The 19,849-nt window shown below is 41.3% G+C and overlaps 1 protein-coding gene across 2 annotated transcripts in view; it reads right to left on the bottom strand.

Moving 5' to 3' along the window:
- veph1 (ventricular zone expressed PH domain-containing 1) overlaps positions 1–19,849 on the bottom strand; it is a 61,529-nt gene that overhangs the window by 15,027 nt on the left and 26,653 nt on the right. For both annotated transcript variants that reach the window (XM_031860601.1, XM_031860602.1), the window contains 7 exons: positions 19,660–19,823; positions 18,190–18,399; positions 12,540–12,760; positions 11,570–11,797; positions 10,636–10,997; positions 6,682–6,821; positions 6,176–6,310 (listed from right to left, as the gene is read on the bottom strand). In XM_031860601.1, the coding sequence (XP_031716461.1) occupies positions 6,176–6,310; positions 6,682–6,821; positions 10,636–10,997; positions 11,570–11,797; positions 12,540–12,760; positions 18,190–18,399; positions 19,660–19,823 (1,460 nt within the window). The remainder of the gene's footprint in view (positions 1–6,175; positions 6,311–6,681; positions 6,822–10,635; positions 10,998–11,569; positions 11,798–12,539; positions 12,761–18,189; positions 18,400–19,659; positions 19,824–19,849) is intronic.

Here is a 19,849-nt window from a genome sequence, read left to right as displayed (position 1 = left end):
ATTACATCTGCACATTGCCCACATAGCCTACATTATAACTGAAATATTAGGACATTTGAACAGCTGTGTATTATTAAATTACAGCCGGCATCATCAACTTTCTTTAATAGTTTAAAATGCTCACATTGTTTGTATGAGCTAATACTGACGCATCATTCCTCATTCTGATCCCATGGATAGTTTCTATTACACAAAATACTATAAAGACTGAGAAGAAATAAGAAAACTAGATGGGAATTTATAGGAGAGGTTTAACCAGCCCACATAAATCTGTTAAAGCTTGTTAAAGCTGCTGTACAGGAACACACACACATATACCAAATCACAAGCATAGTACACACAGATGATAAGTGGTCCTCAACTCTAAGAGGTACTTAAAACCTCGACATTCCAGTCATGGACAGCACAACTGTGCATCAGTGTGTGTGTGTGTGTTTCAGAATAGAAAGTAATAGAAACCAATACAAATCCCTAAAGACCCCCTGCACATGGTAAGAGTTATACTTCACTTTGAATACACACAAACACACTTCAATGACAGTTAAACCCACGAGATAATACATATTTATCTTAAAACAGGAACATTCAAGAAGATGATGGATTACTGTCATCAGTCTTCATGACAAAGAAACAGTCATCCTGTGTGTGTGTGTCTTCATACTGTTCTTGCGTACATTTGCTGTTTAACCTAATCTCTCTGTAATGAACTCACAGTTTAAATAACCACCAACGCGGCAGAATACTCCGCTTCATCATGTCTCTGAACTCTCGAGTCCTTTCACATTTTCTGATGATCCATTTAGGAACGTAGTGTAGTGTTATTGACCACGGACAAGGTACTCGCATGAAATGCCCAGAGGGAACTGGATTTTAAGGAGTATATGAAAAACAGGTAGCTGTAGCGTGCTTGACCTTTCGACCCGTGCCCCTTCAGTCAGTCCTTGATGTTAACAAGCGAGGATTTAAATTTGAAAGCTGTTTTTTAGGTGTGCATCACACGCACACGCACATAGTTTAGTTTCTTCCATATATCAGAGGCGTCCTTTGTGTTGTAATTGAGGTGAAAGGGCTTTGCCTGCAGATACATATAAACCAGGAACATGTGTGGCTGAGAGAGATCTGTGGATTTACGCAAACTTTATTATGCTGATGCGATTTAGAGGACTAAGTGGTCTTCAGGAGACGCATGTTGCAAATTTGGGAAATCCTGATTACGATTACTGAAAAGTGTGAGACAGTGTGAGAGGCTGAAAGGTGGATGAAGAGGTGAAAGAAAGGGCAAGAAGAAGAGAGGCTGGATAAAGAAAACATCCGCAAATGGTTTCAGAGGCGAGTACAGTAAGAGTACAGTACTTGAGTACAATTTCGAGGTACTTGTACTTTACGTGGCTATTTCCATGCTATACTACTTTGCACTTCTACTACACTAAAGAAAAAAATGACTAGTGTAGTTACAAGTTAGTTTGCATGTTAGAATTTCACACGGATAACACAAGATGCATTCGTATAGATTTTACTACCAAATAGTAATGTAGTTAAAGGGGAACTCTACCACCGTTACACATGAAGTTCAGTTTACTCATCATAAGGAGCACGACTCAGTCTGTGTAACGTCTTCATGTGGCTCTGGAGAGTAACTTGAGTACCGGATTTGGATACTTCCTCCAATCTAGGATACTCATTCAAGGAAATAATGCTACACAGATGAAAGATGAAATAACTACCACTTGTGGCTGACAAACAGAAGTTGCTCATTGCAGTTACTTGTTGAATAATTCAAGCCTGCACACAGTAATCATTCCACCGAGTTTTGGCTCTCAGAAGAGACAATCAAAATAGAGACTTTTCTGGATTAAACAATGCCGACGCAAATGCCGAGGTAATTAAAATAGCTTCAAAATTGTTTACTGATTACAAAGCAAAGCTGAGCTGAATCATCCATTCTTTAAAAAGCAACAAAGGAAAGGCAGAAGCGGAAAGACGATGAGGGACACACTGTGAGTCAGAAGTTGAGCAACAATGTGCGAGAAACAATAAATCAGGGAAAACACGGCCAAGATCTGCTGCATAACGCAACGAGAAGGGAATCATTAACTTAAATGAGTAAAACACCACGTATGAGTATGTGCTCCCGGAGTCCATAATACTCCGGAAGGCCATAATAAACAGATTACCTTATTTGCATACGGTTTGAATGAGCCTTTAGGAGGAAGTCGCTGTGTTTAGAGTGACACATGTGCAGCTGGACAACAGACGGATGTGGACAAACATAAACCCAAACTTGATCCTTCAGGACCAGAGAGGTGGATTCAATAAAGAGATGAAGAAACAAGGGCTGAGTGGGTGAGTTTGAATATAATCTGTCTATCTTCATGTAACCCCCTTTACCCCTTCAGCACGCCCCCTCTCTCTCCTTCTGCACGTCACCCTCCTCCCTCGATCGCCGTTTGTAGATCACCATTATAAGGTGATCCCGATGCAAGATTTTAAGTGCACATGACAGATTACAACTGAAGGCAAAACAGCGACGATGGAGAGCTGTACTGAATCTGCAAAACATGTTCAAATCAAAAGCAACTCTGTTGTTCTCATGTTCAGTTTTAAAAAGCTATGTTATTGAAATAAGTAAATCAATCAGAGTGGAGAGATTCCCTCACTGCGTTCTTTGTAGTCTCACCTATTGTTGTATTTTATCATAATTTAAAAGGAGAACTTCATCAATTTTACACATCAAAGTCTGCTGACAGGTCCTGGGGAGTCTGATATATTGAAGAAGAGATCAAATGAGAAGAAGCTTGTGATAATGAGACGGGACAGGATTAGACAAAAGGAGAGGATAGTAGAGAAGACGTGAGGACAGAGACGCTTCATGGAGGTTTCCTGAATAAACTTAACCAGAGACAGAGAGCAAGGACAGTGGGAGGTGGAGACAGGAAGAGGAGAAGAGAGGGGAGTGGGAGTCAGGAGAAAGACGAGTGGATGAGAAGTGGGAGTGTTGGAAGGGGGAGTGGATGAAGGAAATAAACAAGGCATAGGCTTTGTCTCTCAGGAAAATGTCCAACAATGTCTGGGCATGAATGCATGATGTCCTGATATTCTAAGCCAATTTTAAGCAGGCACAGCACATCCTGTAAGTCTTGCTGCTCCTTTAAAAAGGAGCAATTCGTCTTTCCACCCTACCTTTTGTGTTGTCTTTCCTTCCCCAAATATCTTTATCTAATCTCAGTCCTTAGCTTTACTCTATCTCCTGGTATTCAGCCTCCTTCATCCTCATCCTCTGCCAAACTTTATCTCCACCCAAAGTTGTATCAACAAACGCTCTAACTCCGGGCTAAAGGCAGAAGGTGAAACAATACTTGTCAAGTATCTCCCTTCTCAGGCTTCCACTTTGCTGCCGTCATATCTTATGCCATGTCTGCCCTCTTTTCCTCTTTCTCTTTTCTCTTGCCACATCCTTTATTCTATTATACTTCTTCACAATCTTTCCCCCCCCGTCTTTTTCAGTCTGCATGTTCACATCTTCCTCCTTCATCAGTGTTTAATTACTCCACATATCACATTTTTTGTCTTTACTTCTGCTTATTCTACTTTTTTTGTACTTTCCTCTCCTTGAACCATTATTTTTAGTAATCTTAACTCTCTCTCATCTCCAGTTACCACTGTTATTCGTCTCTAACCCTCTTTAAGGGACAACAGACGGTAGAGGAATACTGTGCTTAATCTTAATCACTCAGTGCCTGGATTCTTTTTTCCAATCTTGCCCATTATTTCCCATAATGTCCTTTTCTTTCATCCTTCAATCTCCACTTTGCTCTCTCGTGCTGATCTATGTCTCTTGTGACTAACGCAATGATGGTACAGCTCTCTAATTTTTCGTGAGGCTCATTTCAGTTTAATCTTCGATTAATCTTTATCTCTTGACCCCTGACCAACTTTTCAAGTCTTTTCACTGTTTCCATTTTTTAAACCAATTACCTTTTTTTTGTTAATGTATCTTTCTCAACCTTTTCCTCACAAGTATCTCACATCCTTTCATTTCTGTTCATCCTTGAAGCTCTTAGCTCCCTCCATCCCTCCCATCTTTGCTGACACCAGCTTTTTATTATCTCTGTCATAAAACCACTAACATAAGATGCCAGAGGCTGTACATAACTCATTCTTAAACCTCTGGAGCTTCATGAATCCCTATAGTATCCTTTTAAACCTCCCTGTCAGTACAGACACAATCGATAACCTTTTCCGTCTGATGTATGTAATAGCTTTTCTTCCTCTCGCATCTCTTCTCTCCTCGTCTTCCACGACATGTGTTTCTGATTGGCTGACAGGGACAGGAGTGAAGCTGTAGGACTAATAGAGTGGGAAAGAAAGCAAAGAGGAAATGCAGAGCATATGGATGGAGGGAAAGGTCGTGGTCTTCTTATTCCCTCTTTGCTGTTAAATCTCATCCTCTCTTTTTAGTGTTTTTCCTTGGTGCTACCTGACAAATGAAAACCCATATTAAAGCAAAAAGGGACGTCAAAAGTGTATCACTCTGTCAGTGTACACTGTGTACTTGGCAGGTTTGTTGGGTCGCTACCGGTTACGGTTAGTCATCTTATTAATGCCAGCTCTGATCATCACATCACACTTTGTTGTCTTTGGACAAAGCCAAGCTAGCTGTTTCCAGTCCTATGCTAAGCTAACTGGCTGCTGGCTGTAGCTTCATACTTCATACTTCACAGACGTGAAAGTGGTATTGATCTTCTCATTTAACTCAGAGGCAAAATCAGAGGTTTTAATGGAGACTGATGCAGTGAAAACCATAAAACAGAAGTTTACAACCATGTTTGGACCGTTGAGCGTCACACAGCATGAATCTTCCTGCCCTGCAGTGATGGAATGTAACTAAGTGCATTTACTCAAGTAGAAATTTGAGGTACTTGTACTGAACATGCGTCTTTTCTTTTCACTTTTCACTTCTACTCACAGATCAGAGGGAAATATTGTACTTTTTGCTTTACTAGAACTACGGTATTTCCCAGCATTAGTTACTAGTTGCTTAACAAACTAACAACCAAACAGTTGATACAAGTACAACTAAAAATGAATTTAAAATAGTTCTGGTAATTGGTAGAGTCATTTTTCATGCCAAAACATAATATACAAATTCACAAGTCCAGCTTTTAAAATGTGAGGATTTGCTGCTAATTATCATTATGATACAATGCTAATTATGTTTGGTATTTAGAATTTATGCTTAACAGTTTTGAGGTCTGGACTGTTGGTTGAACAAAGCAAGCATTATGATGGTGTCACTTTGGGATCTGGGAAAAGCATTTCTCACAATTTTATGATTAGTTTTTTACACACCAATCAATCACTCAATTAATCATTTGAACTATTAGTTGCAGTCCACTAGCCAACTACAACAGCAACATCCTGCTTATCCAACTCTACATTAATGCATGAGTAATAATAATCTGATGATATAGTATATAACAGTCACAGGGATTATTTTTCTCTATCTTTTACTCTTAATACGTTAGTACGTTTAACTGATTATACTTAAATATTTTAACTAAAAATGTTCAATGCAGGACTTTTACTTGTAACAGAGTAGTTTTACAGTGTGGAACTTGTACTTTTACTTAAGTAACGTATCTGAATACTAACTACACCACTATTGCCCTGTGTAAAGTTAGTGTGTTTATGAATAACTAGGTATGTTCATGCTCCATGTGGTAACTATAGCTGGTCCATCTGATAGAATACACAACACAACTTTAGAGAAAGACAAACCACAGCTGTATTTTTCCTTGTGGGTCTAATTATTTCCCAGGGACCACTTAGCTTGTCACATTATGAAAGGGCAGCATGAGGAACACCACCCATATCCACACACTTACAAAAACAGACATTGAAATGAGCATGCACACACACACACACACACACACACACACACACACACACAGACAGACATGATGAAGACGAGGCGTCGGGGTGAGTAAGGCCTTGTATACAGAACTGTCTATTTAGTGCATTCCATATTCAAACAAAGTGGATGTTGAACTTTGACACTTTCTTATGTTGGAGTTTAGTTTTTTTTTTCGTTTCACTACCGATGACTTCATTCCCTCTGCTCAAGGCAAATAGGGGGAAGCAGCATGCACGCACACACAGACACACACAAACACACCTTCCTGTGTGGGGTGGTGTTCTGTGTCATAGCCATGGGGAAGCTGTGAGCTCCTTTTAGCTGCGTCTTCTCCCAAAGGGTGGCAAGCCTCTGGACACACTCATCCTTGGAGCAGAGAGCGACACTGGATTTACTCTGGTCAAAAGAGAGAGAAAAGAAAACAGCAGGGAAACAAAATTAAAATATAAAACAGAGATATGGTTCAGACAGAGACGGAGTAAAAATATTGGAGAAAAAAAAGGTTGGGAAAACAAAGCTACTCTTGTTTGCCAGTTTACATTCGAACAGATGCAACCACATCTTGCCTTCCAAGATAATCCTCAACTGTACAGCTCTTCATATGTTCCCAAAATGACATGGAGACTTTCAGAATCAACTGTTAATTTAAAGCTTGTTGTATTGATTCATTGCAAAATGAAAGTTTTTCAAAAGGGCACAACATGTTTTTCTACTCTGCAATGTAAATCAACTTCAGTGAGCAAACCACAACCACATTGTCTGCGCACCTGTAGGTGTAGCAGCATGATGTGTATCCAAAGGTGAGGCCGTCGGCTGGTCATGTTGAAGCAGGATTTGGCGTACAGACAGTAGTGGCCCTTAAGAGGACAGGAGAACGACAGCTTGGCCACACACCCTCGATTTGAATCTGACACACAAAAAAAGACAAACAAACACATAAAAAATTGCAAAATTTATATTTAGCAGATGCTCAAGTTGAAATTTCCAGGCTAAACCAGTGTCGGTTAGCTCTCTGTCTTGGTGTGCTCCTCTCCACCCCTTCAACATGAAATGTATGTAACTTTGGGAACATGTTTACAGAGTGATTCATGCAGGGACACCGCGTCTTGTAATCATCAGAAGACGTCTTCTCTTCCCACCACCACCTCCCACAAACTCCCACCTCAAAGCCAAGGACAAGAAGCCAGGGACAAGAAACCATGCAGGGACAATAAACCAGGGACAATATACCAGGGACAATAAACCGGTGACGGTTTCACGTTTCTGTGCTTCATGTGGAAATCATCTCGATCAGAATGGTGATCAAAAACATTGTTTTAGTTGTGTCTGATTTAACGAGTAAAGAGGTTTAGGATTTCTTCTGTGTTTAGAGTAATAATTACACAACATGTTGTTAATAAGTCTATTCACTTTGTGGTGGAAAGTCAGAGGAGAGGATGGATACACTCAAAGCAAAGAATGTCCATCCAACCCAATAAAGGAGCCTACAGCTGCAGCACAAATGACAGCGTACAAAAGAAAAGCAGAGGTTGTCCGCATGATGATATTTGCACGCTCCCAAAATTGTAATTGACGCCACGTTTTTGTCTATAAGGGCTTTACAGGCAAACATCCGTATGAGCATTAAGCAGGCTATACAAACAGACAAAGGTGCAGCACAAAATGTCTCGTGTGGATTAAACAAATCAGTTATTAAGTGCTGGTAGGCAGTTACCTTTAATCGGAGGCAGGGTAGCTATTTCCCCCCGTTTTCTTTCGTTTTGCTAAGCTAAGCCAACTGGCTGCTGGCTGTAGACTTATATCAGAGAGACAAACATGAGAGTGGTATCAATCTTCTCATCTAACTCTCAAAGAAAGCGAATAAGAGCCTTTCACAAAAATGGTTAAAGAAATCAAACATCTTCTATATATCTTCTCTTAATAACAAAGTTATCTATCCATGCTTCAGGGGACTGAAGTGGTTCAAAGTGATATAAAGCCAAACTCAACCTTACTTTGTTTTTCGGCACATGGGATAAACTCAGATGCCTCAAAATTGCCTAAACAAAATTGTAGGAGACACTATGGTAGAGAATTTAAACCTACATGTGTCTGAACTATAATGTGTATGTTTATCCTGCATCACTCTTTAGCACAGGTGTGTTTCTAAGAGAGGTTGTTTGTTTCTGATAGTCGGTGACGCTGTATATTTTTTGTCTCAACGTGTGTGTCAATGTTTGGATTGAGGATACATGTGTATAATCCTCCTCCCCTGAGATAGAGGGGTCGGCAGCTCCATGATGACATCATCCAGCTGAGACCACCTGTGACATCATCAAGTGCTAAGGGGTCAATTCTCATTAAGAGAAAATGCAAAGCACCAATTATGAATGGAGGAGTGAATGTCTGTCTATGTGTATGCGTTTAACATGTGTATATTTAAATTCAATCAATTAACCAGAGGCCAAAGGAGAAGTTTGTTATTTTTTAGTCTTGTTTCCTGTTTTACACATGTGCATAGATGTGTGTTTGTGTGTGTGTGTCTGTGTGACTCCTGGCTGCCTCTTAGTTAAAATGGCATTAAGGTCAAAGGTGGAGCAATAACATCCCCTCCTGTCAATCAAATATCATCACCTCTCATGTCATGTTTGAGTCTGGAGCCGTGTGTGTGTGTGTGTGAACTTTGTCTGTTCCTAATATGTTCAAAAGACTGAAGCTGTGTCCCCATAGGTGGAGCTCACTGCTGCAGATGACTCAGACTAAGGAATAGAGAAAGGACTTTACTGTCCTATTGCATACTCATGTAAGTATTTCTGGGTTGTAAAGTGTGAACTGATGTGTATTGTTGAATTTGTGCACACACATAAACAGAGGCGTATGTCACGGGGCATGATGGTGGACTCAAACTCAAAGGAATTTAATAAACACTTAACTAAGAACGTGAACACTACAAGAACATAGGGAATCCAGGGACGAGACAAGAGACGAGGGGGCAAATCCAGCAGGACAGGCAGACGTGGGAAACCGGGAGCAGGACAAGACAAACGGGCGGGGACAACACAAACAATGACCTGGCAGTGGGCGACTGAGAGACAGGGGTTTATAAGGTGACTTGAACAGGTGAGGAGAGTTGTGCTGATGAGGGAGTGCTTGATTACTGAGGGAGTGGCTGAGTTAGATTGGTGCTGAGGGAGTGGCTGACAGGTAGAGTGCTTGATTAGCGGCAGGTGAAGGGAGTTAGCCTGATGCTGAGGGAGTGAGGAGGGTGAAACTAGACAAAGACACACAGAACACTCAAGGCAAAGCCTGATCGTGACAGCGTAAGGTACCAGTGGTCTGGTTGAACAGATCAATGTTTTTCATGTCTATATGTGTTAATCTTGTAAAATATGTTCATCTCATGTATCAAATGCATATTCCATGTTGGCGTTGGTTGAATTTAGCTGTTCGATTTATATCCCATTTAGCTAGGATCTATTATTACAGGAGGGGCTGCATTAAAAACAACAAAAGGTGAACAGGCGGTGCGACGTAACAAAATGGCAATGAAGTCTTAATTCAAGTGAAGCAAATCAAATTGAAAAATGGAAAATAAGCAGGAGGCATTACTGAAAATATATCAAATATCAAATTGCTGAATATGAAAAGAATCAGAGGGGAAATGTGAAAATGGATTACAAAGTTTAAGTAAGTGGATTAGATTAGTTTGGAAGAGGTTTCGCATTTCATTGTTTTTTCACATGAACTGCTTGACCGCTGTTTCTAGTCAGTATGCACTGCTAGAACGAAGGTATGAAAGCATGCGTGCACACACACACAAAACTGCACCTATACATGTACTTCATGCATACTACATGTATGCATAACACTCATCTGTTCCTACTTAAACCTGACTATGTTGTAGAGATGTAACAGAATCTAATAACCCTGCCCATTTCAAAACAATTCCTTGATTAATTTTGCCATTAACAAATTAGCTCAGTGACATTTGCCATATAGAGTTTGGTCCATAGGTTTTATTTAAGAGTACATTCTTTCCCTCCAGATTAACAAGTACAAGTTCACTGGAGTCAGCAGCTGAATAAAAGGATAGGTCTGGCAACTCTCCTCTCAAAACAGTAAAACCAGCAAGAAATTGATCACACTGACCCCTTTAAGATGATGCCATTTTAAATCTGCAGTGCAGATTAACCAACGTGAAACTGTGAATGAGGTCAATGGGGAACAAAGACAATTCAGTAAATGGTATCATTCAACATCAAATTTAAAGACCCGAACTAGGGCTGTGTTTGGACAAATGGTCTAGGGGAGGTAAAAAAATAAATCAACAAAATATTTGCTTTGCTTCTCAGTGTCTGTCCAGACAGGATATGAATCATAGGAGCGTAACTAATACTGGGGTAGAAGGGGGAAAAAAAAAAAATCACTGAGAAGCACAAAACTATTCCCCCTCCAGAAATAAATCCCTGTCTGATTGGGTCTAAATGTGTGTGTATGTGAGATGAAGAATGATAGTGTGCGAGGAGAAGAGAAGAGAAGAGGAGGTGTATCATTAATCATCCCCAGCCACGACTTCTGAATGTAATCTCATTCAGGTTCAGCAGGCTACACAAACCCTCCCTCTGCCTCTCTCTTTACTGCACTTTTCTTCTCCCCCTACTGAATAAACCAATAACACTGTCATCAAATGATCTTCAGCACTTATTTTCAAGAAAGCCTGCCGTTCGTCATGTTCACATTACCTTCTATTGCACACTGCTCTGGTATGGGGATCTGCTGCACCATGTCTCGACAGAACTCTCCGATGGTCTCCATATTGTCTCTTAAATGGATGAAGAGCCTGTCAGCGTCCTCATGCTCCTCCTCCTTCTCTCTGCTTTGACCTTCCTCAGCCTCTTTGACCGCTCTGTCCAGGGCAGCTGTGAAGGGCATCGAGCCGTCACCCTTCGGTTTCCTCTCGACAGGCGGCGCTTCCTGGTTCTGCGAATTCACCGATGTGTTGGAGAACACGTTGTATGGGCCCGGCTCCGAGCCGTCACCGTCCTCCCCGGTGTCTGAGTTGATGGAGCGCGAGCGCCCAGCGTGGAGGGCCAGGCTCTTTGACCTAAGAGAGGCCAGAAAATTAAAAAAAAACAGTCAAAAATAAAACAGAATACAATGCATGGCAGGAGTATTGTGGGGCATAAGCATGATTCTGCTTAAGCTACTGATCCTTTGTGGTCCGTGTCTGCCTTTGCCTTTGCCTGGGCATTTCTTTGTTTTTTGGGCCAACTAAAAAAAGAGCAAAAGTTCATCAATCCAAATCAAAGCTGAATTGTCATTGTTTAATTTTAAATACAATGTGTTGGAGTGCAAAGCAAATGAAAAAAAATACTGTCTCAGTATTTCAAGCATCCCTGTTCTGTGCTCTCAGCATATAAACATTTTTCAGTGTTTCTTTTGGAGTTATTTCAATAGAAACTGTATCTTTGGATGGTCTGTTCATGTTTTTCTTCAATAAACAGAAATAGAACAATGTGTTCTTGGCTCAAGGGATCTCTTCTTAATATGACTGGAAATCATAATAATCCAGCAGGCTGCACAGTGATAACAGTCTATTGTTCATAAAATTGTTACCATCCAGTCAGATCTAAGCAGATACTCAGCAGAGCCATTTCATGTGACATGCTAACCGACCTGTTGAATCTCATTTCTCGTCTCTCCTCCCTGACAGCTTGGCTCAGGCTGTAGCGTCGTTGGGGGGCAGGGGAGTCCTCCTCCACCTCGTCCTCCTCTCCCCTCTCCTCCCCCATTTTCTCCTCAAAGGCCTGGATCTTCACCTGCAGCCGCTGCTCTGACCCCCTAACTCCCCCTCCGCCCCCTGGGAGAGATGCACGAGGAGACGGCGGGCTCGCCTCATCCACTCTGTAAAAAGCACACACAAACAGGTCAAAGGGTTGGATTCCATGTGGTGGGCACGTGAGATGAAGCTGGACGGACACATTTGGATGGATTTCAATAGCCTCACTCTCCACCGTCCTCCCTCCTCCGGATAGCCTTTCTGTAATTGTGGCTTTCTCACGATGACCGGCTCTATTTCTGTGTCTCTCACTCCATGTGTCCCCCTCTCTTGCTCTCTATTTGGTTTTGTTTCTATTTGTCCCTCACCATGGAGCCATTCTCCTCTCTTTTGATCTTTAACCAAACTAATTATTCCCTTCATCTCTCGCTCTCTTTCTTTCTGTCCCTATTGTTCCACCACAAGTGGCCTTTATAACTTCATTAAACAGTCCACTTGTTTGCTGAAAGAGGACATCCAACTGCCTCTTTATTGTTTTTCTTCTGTCTTCCCCCCGGCTCTTTCACTAATAAACCATCCTGTCCCTCTCAATCCCTCGTTCCCTCGGTCTTTCTTCCAGAAGACCCCAAACAAGTATTTGGAAGCTCCCAATCCTGCACATGATGTTTTTATTTCGGAGAGAGCTGTGCGTGTCACTCCCAAGCTGCAGCCAGATGAATCCCAGTCAATGTATGCACATTAACACTCACACATGCACACGCAAAAGCACAAGCATACTGTGTCCTCACATGTTGTGCTTGCATTCTGCATGATGAGAAAAGACATAGGAGCATAAAAACATGGGCCTGTAAATGCCCGTCTCCTAACCTGCAGTGCATGGCCGTGCTCTCCTCCAGTCGTCTCCCCAGCAGTCGGGCTATAGCAGTGAACGAGTTGCTCATCCTGTAGATGTCTTTGCCGCAGCCTCCCAGTAAAGTCGGGTAGCGGTCGGTAAGAGCTCTGATCTCCAGCAGCAGTGTGTGGTGAAAGCTGTGCTCCATGCTGCCCAGACAGGACACCAGGTAGACCAACACGCTGCGAGCATGAGTCTGGAGAGAGGAGGCGACACAGAGAGAAAGACAAGATGTTAAAAGGATAATATCTGCTGTTGTGATCCACGTTGGTCCCAGCATAAAACTAAACAAAGAAAGAATTAATGAGATTGCCAACAAGTTGTTTTATTGTACAAAAAACATCCAGTTTTATGGTTATTTCTAAAGTCGTGGTTGTTTCTAAATACAGAGGAAATGACTGAAAATGGCACCAGTGTTGTGTTATAGGACAGCTTGAAAGTATTTTCTGTGTTTTGGTGAAGAAAAAGAGTAGATTTTATCTAATTCGACACACATTGGTTTTAAGCTTCCAAGAAGTTTCTTTTGTTTCTAAATCACGACAAACAATACTGAATACAAACACATGCTCTTGGCAAACTTGGCATTACTTTCCACTAGTGGTAACACACTTTTTGTCATTCTGAGTTTGCTTTTTTGTATCCTGAGCATATGCAACCTGCTCACCTCTGGCACAGAATAACAAGGTTCAACCCCCTGTTATGCATATTTGATTCTCAAAGGAAGGTTCATACTTCTCTTATATGTGTACTATGTCCTATGATATGCAATAACATAATCAATATACCCCTGTGAATGCAACAACAACTTTCAGTTAATCACTTTTTAAACTGTCCATTTTGGATCCTAAACCGTTATTTTACAAAAAAAGGACACGTTTTAAAGTGGTGTAAACTAGTCAATCATTGTGGTAACAGATGAACACAGGTGACATGGTTCGGTAAAGGCACTCTGGCAGTGTTTGAGAGCAGAACCAAAGCCAACAAAACATCTGGAAGCAAAAAGAGGATTCTTTAAAAAAAAAAAAGAAAACTCTTTGCACTTGTAAAACCTCACACTGCTTTGACTGAAAAAAAGAGACCCACTCTCTTCTCCTCCTTGAGACAAACTGATTGATTGATCGAAGGAAGGACAGAAAGACAGAGCGAGCCAACCTGTGCTTCCAGAGCTCAAGCACACCTTGTAACAAGGAGAGAAGAATGCAGTTACTGCACAGTTTGGGCATGTTTCACAAGCACGCTCTGTCGGATGCTATATTTATACGGGGATGTCAAAACGACCAGAAAAAGGTACAACTTGACTTTATACCGTAACAACATGCTAAGGTAGGTATTTAGGAGTTTATGAGCCTGGAGTGCAGGCTGCAGGTACAAAGACTTTGCTAGGATGTGAGCTACTTCTCCACACAGTTCAAGCTTTTACTGTTGAGATGTTTTACTTTTTAAGGACTTACTATAATACTTCCAAACATTACAGCACAAGCATAACTCGCATCATTTCAGACATATAAGCGTAGTACTTTTAAAAGCCTGCCAGATCAAATGAAGCTCTCCCTCATCATAAAACGACACAGCTCGTGTTTAATTGTCTGGAAAAAAGCACTTGGCCTTAATTTGATGTCTTAAACACATCACTGGTTTAACTCATGACTAAATTCTTCGGTTAAATCCTGCAATGAGCACAATAACAGGAAGTTAACAAAAAACAAAGAACTGTTACATTTAATAACTTTAAATGTTCACCAGAAAATGATGGCTGGACGGACACGAATGTGGAGAAATAAATCAGCTCTTTCTGCCTCATGTGTGCTCTACTACACAAACAGATACACACACACACACACATAAACACGTCCTCTGAGAAAGACACAACGTCCAGCAACAAGCCAAATCTGTGCTCTGCTCACTAACCTGTTGTTTCTTTCTTTCCTTGTTTGCTCGGTCGCTTATTTGCCCCTGATTGTCCATCAGCACACTGATCTCTCCGCTTCCTTTGGAGCTGCAATCTGGCACACTAACAAGCCCCATGGAGATACTCCTGTGTGCATGACTGTGTCCTTTGTTTCCCGCAGCACATTAATCACTTGCGACAGTGACAATGACTGTGTATCTATCAAGGGGACGGATGATTTAACCTTTGAAATTCCGAAAATTTCTATAAATAGTAAATGTGAAGAATTTCAGCAAAGTACAAAAATATCACACATGTTACATTTTATAAGCGGTTGCTTTAAACTTTTTAAACTCATATGGACTGTATGTCATGGTACCTCTCTTTGCCAGTAGTCACCAACCTCTTTGGCTTGTAACTTGTAACTGTATATTTTTAGGAGCTGTTAGCGAAGAGATTCTTTTTACCTTCTCAAACTGTTATTTTAAAGAGGTTGTATAGGCCTGAGGTAAAACGTAGTCGTCTAGATGTGCTGTAACTTGCGACGCCTTGGAGATGAACCAACATGAAGATGGTACACAATGTTAACAATTTTATATCAGTGCAGCCTTATAATCTTCATTTTGGCTCGTAAAATAATTGTTTTATTGAAGGTATGACATAATCTGAGTGTCTAGTAAAACAGCAACACTTGAATGATGCAGTCTTCTTTAAACAGTTAACATTTTGCAAAGACAATACTTAATTGTTATGTATTGAGGTTGTACTGTATATTTTGTGGTGATGTGTTGGACTGCATAATATTGAAAAGTGTTTCTGATGTTAATAATAATAATTTAGTATTCAATCAACACAATTCTGAAACATTATTAAGACCAAGTAAAAAATATCTTAGTTTTCCAAAACTAGGATTTATAACAGGACTTCTGGGTTGGACAGCATTAAAGCTTTTTCTTTTCTCAATGTACTTTGATGAATATACAGCACAATATAGACTAACTCTCTTCAGGAGGTAAAGGAAACCAGAAAGAGTGTTGTGCAATCATGTTACACTCAAGTACAAATGCACCCCAGTGAGAAAGTGTGTTTGTGTGTGTGTGTGTGTGTGTGTGTGTGTGTGTGACACAAACAGGAACCCACAGGAGGTACTCTCCACTGCCATCACCAGGAGGCCTCTGCAGAGGCATTTCCCAGAAAAACATGGGTTATTTTCCAAATGGTTCCAATGTGAAGAAAGACAGGACACTGAGGCCTGACCAACTGCGTGCATATGTGTGTGTGTGTGTGTGTGTGTGTGTGTGTGTGTGTGTGTGTGTGTGTGTGTGTGTGTGTGTGTTCTGAAGCTGGGTTGGCAGGTTTTTTTGACAAGAAGATTGAGGAGGAAAGGTTGCCCTGAAGCAATAGAAAACTGTATTATGGTTTCCAGCTCCATAATATCTGTGTGTGTGTGTGTGTGTGTGTGTGTGTGTGTGGGTGTCGTGCCATATTTCCCCCTTTCATTAATTTACCCAAATTGTCGTTAAACTGCGTTAAATGGACCCAGAGGAAAAGAGGGAGGGGGAGCCCTCAAGCTGTCCTGCTGTCACCTTCATCGCTCCGCACACACACACACTACAGACTGGCTGTAATGTCTGTCATACAAACATGTTTTTATTATTATCCAGCAGAGGTTTGCATCTTCCAAGGTATTTTTGAGACGGGTGTTCACTGTCTTCCCGGGATGAGAACATCTTTGCCGGGGGTTTAAATCCAGTATTTCCACAAACTGTGCTCACTTTTCAGAAACAAAACTACAATTATTTTCTATTAATGTTGTCTCTTACTGGCAAAACTTTCAACAAACACAATTTTGGGGGAGCAACATTTACTCAGACTGTAGGTGTTTTAAAGCCTGGGCAACAGAAACCTCATGGCTACTCTGAACCACTTTCAGATGGGAAGAAAAGATAATATAAATAGAGGAATTAGAAGCATTGATTTAAACCATCAGATGAAGAGTCTACAGCCACACAATGTCATCATGGCAATCAATCCACCTCCCCTAAAAATGTCAGGCCATGCTGGCAGCAGAGGAAAAGTCAGGGGACCACCAGACTTAGTCGGGAGCTGGGAACCATGAATGTCTGAGCCCAATTTCATGGCAATCCGTCCAACAGTTGGAGAGATATTTCAGCCCAAAGTGGTGAACCGACTGACATTACTGTACCATCCTCAGAGCCATGCCACTGTCTAAAAAGGAAGGTGGGTTCAAGGGTCAAGCAAGCTGCTAAGACAGCACTTAATGACTGACCTGTCCTCCCTCTCCAGCCCGTCAGTCAGCAGAGATGCCATTTTGCTCCAGTTGCGAGGCCAATTAACCTGCAATCAGCAGCTAAAGTGTTTTTGCAGAGGCCAATCACAGCGAGTTAATGGCTGAAACACCACTTTTTATGTCAAAATGAGTGCCATTAGAAGGAAATGAGCGGCCAAGTCTGTCGGGCAGCCAAGGGTTTAACTCGTGGGTTGGCCACCATGAGGCTCATGGGACACATTTAGTCGACTCCACACAAATTTCGATTTTGTAAGTCTTCCAAAAAAGTATATCATTAGTAACAGTAGTTATAGTTTCAGTCGTAATATTTAGAAAAATGTACCCGGTACATCAAATTAAAAATTAGATCTGCCACACAAGTGCAGTTCAGTTCAGGTTGTCACCTTATGAAGAACACTTTCTTGCGGTTAGTAGTCCCTTAAATTGTGTCATTCTTGCACCATTAGGCTGACAGAGCTGCTCTTTAACTGTTCCTTCAAATTAGATTTGTTTCTCTCCCTGCCAGAGGAGCAGTTTTTTGCATTTCTTCTTCTCTATTCAGCTGTAGAGAGACAGAACTCTCTGAGGAGCCGGCGTGTGCTTGTTTAGAAGAGACGCTCCTGAACACTGATGTGTGTGGTGTCGGACTGCAGTTCAAACCTTCCGGTTTAGTGTGTGCTTTACACTTGGCAGGACAACAGAGAACAAGTCATGCGAGAGTGCAGCCAGTTCCTCCCTACTCATTAGAATAATCACGACTGCCCGTTTCAGTGTGTGCGAACACCCACTGCTAGACAGACGTGGGGTGTATTAATAACATTATTCCCAAGCCATTTTAACAGGAATTTGAGAATTTTTGCAGCCTGTCTATGTTTACCACAAACAGACACAAACAATGACAATACAGACAGCTAACAACACACACCACCTTGTATGACAGCTACAAACTTCAGAGTAAGAATGATTTCAAGCACCTTCCTTTGCTTCTTATTGCCTTCAGACCCTTCATTCTTCCTCTTTATGTACCTTAATGTAATAATTGCAAATCTTTCTTTGTAGAAATAGTTCTACATCTTAGGAAATACACGTATTACTTTTCTTGCAGAGAGTTGGATGAGAAGATCGATACGACTAGCGTGTCTTTAAAGTAAATATGTAGTTGAAGCCAACAGCCAACAGTTAGCTTAGCTTAGCACAAAGACAGAGGGAAACGGCCTGCCTGCCTCACTAATTAACACGTTATATCTTGTTTGTTTAATCTGTACAAAACTCAAAGTGTAAAAAGAACATTATTACTATTATTTTGTGGCCGGGATTAGTACATTTTTGGATTCTTCCAAAGTATACTGAAAAACATGTATCCACTTTCTGTATCAGCTTCAAATCACTGCTGCACACGAACGTGAACTTGGGTAATTTGTGTGTGTTTTGACTGCGGTGTTTGTACCTCACTGATGATGCCCACGGCACCATGGATTTTGGCCACGTGACCCAAGAGAGCAGGGCATTGTTGTCCCACAATCCTCAGCGTTGGCAGAAAGCTGACCAGTGAAGAAGGGCTGGCCTGTGACACGTCCACGAGCGCGCCCAGTAGGGCCTCAGTTAGGGATTGGTCTTCTAGGTAACTGACGAGTGTGGGCACCTGAGGGCTCAACATCTGTTCGGGTGAGGAGAAACAAAGTTGGGGAGGGAAGAAAGCATTATTCATTGCTTTTGATTATAGCCTTAATCAGCGTTTTTTGCACCATAACTCAATACCAAACAGAAGTTCAATGGGCCTTTAATGAAGGCTTGAGGTGAGAGGAGTAACCTTAGATAGGGATGAACATACTGGTGAGTAATAGCAAACAAAAAGTTTGACCGCCGGACTGTCTGTCTACAAAGTTTGTGAATGGCCAGTTCCTCCCTACTCATTGGAATAATCGCTACTGCCTGGAATGCACTAGACAGGACCAGATGCTCACCATTTCCGGGCCCTCCTTCTGCTACTTTATGAGACACTCGTTCTGAATAATCATATTAATATCAAACACCTATCTGTACTCCAGGGAGAAGATGCTTGACTCCATAAAATAAAAGTTATGTGATTTCCCACATTAATGTCATGGTTCATTGTTTCAATCACTTCCTGTAAGTGAATATTAGTATGCAGACGATTTGGTAACTTTTGAGATGAATGAAGTTACAGTCATGACCACATTTTTTTTAGTATTTCTGTGTGGTGGGTGGAGATTAGAATAACTCCAGATGGCTGGTTTGGTTTTGTGAGGAATGACATGAGACTACGTTTTACCACCATGTGCTCTGTTGGCTGGTATGTGGTACTTTCCCCTCATGCTGACCACCAGCAGCTCTGTTCCGATAGAGAAATGTGCACTCCACATGCACTGCTCCATTTCACCACTTCTAACTATGTTCCAGTGGCTTTTTCTATATTTCGACACAAGCTCAGTACAGGGTATTGCAAAGTTGAATAGTACAAATTCTGATTAACCTTGACTCATGGGCATAAATATTACACAAAAGCCATACACGTACATCATTGTAAGCCAGTTGGATGGTGCTATATTTTCAAATATCCCCACAGTCTTATGTATTGTAACTACCTCATTATCATTTTATATGAGTATCTAATAAAGCTGGAAGGGTACATGTTTTAGATGTTACTAGGTTTCTTGAAACGGTTGGTCCAAAGCTGATGAAGATAGTGCCAACAAAAGTTTTTTTTAAATATGACGAAATATAATTCATATTTCGATCAGTGACAGTGAAATAAGTGAGGTAATTTACATGGGCCTATGCTGTAATAAAAAGATAACATAGTAGTATGTTATATATCAATATAGTTTGATTTGCCCACAGTGCGTTGTGCTTTATTCTTTAATCAAACTACACAACAAACAACACAAACACTCACCAGTGGATGTTGCTCGGCAACAATTTGAATGAGTCTGATTAGGTGTTGTTGCTCTGGGGACTCCAGCTGTGACATCATCGCAGTGAGGTTGCCTAGGTGACAGTGGATGGTATCTGGTTGCCTGGGGTAGACCGAGGGCAACACTCGTAACAGCATGTGGTTACCTGAGAGGGGGGGGGGGGGGGGGGGG

The sequence above is a fragment of the Anarrhichthys ocellatus genome, unplaced genomic scaffold, assembly GCF_004355925.1.
Source record: "Anarrhichthys ocellatus isolate YVR2014 unplaced genomic scaffold, GSC_Weel_1.0 scaffold24, whole genome shotgun sequence".
NCBI classification, from domain to species: domain Eukaryota; kingdom Metazoa; phylum Chordata; class Actinopteri; order Perciformes; family Anarhichadidae; genus Anarrhichthys; species Anarrhichthys ocellatus.
This window is presented reverse-complemented; position numbering and strand designations above follow the sequence as displayed.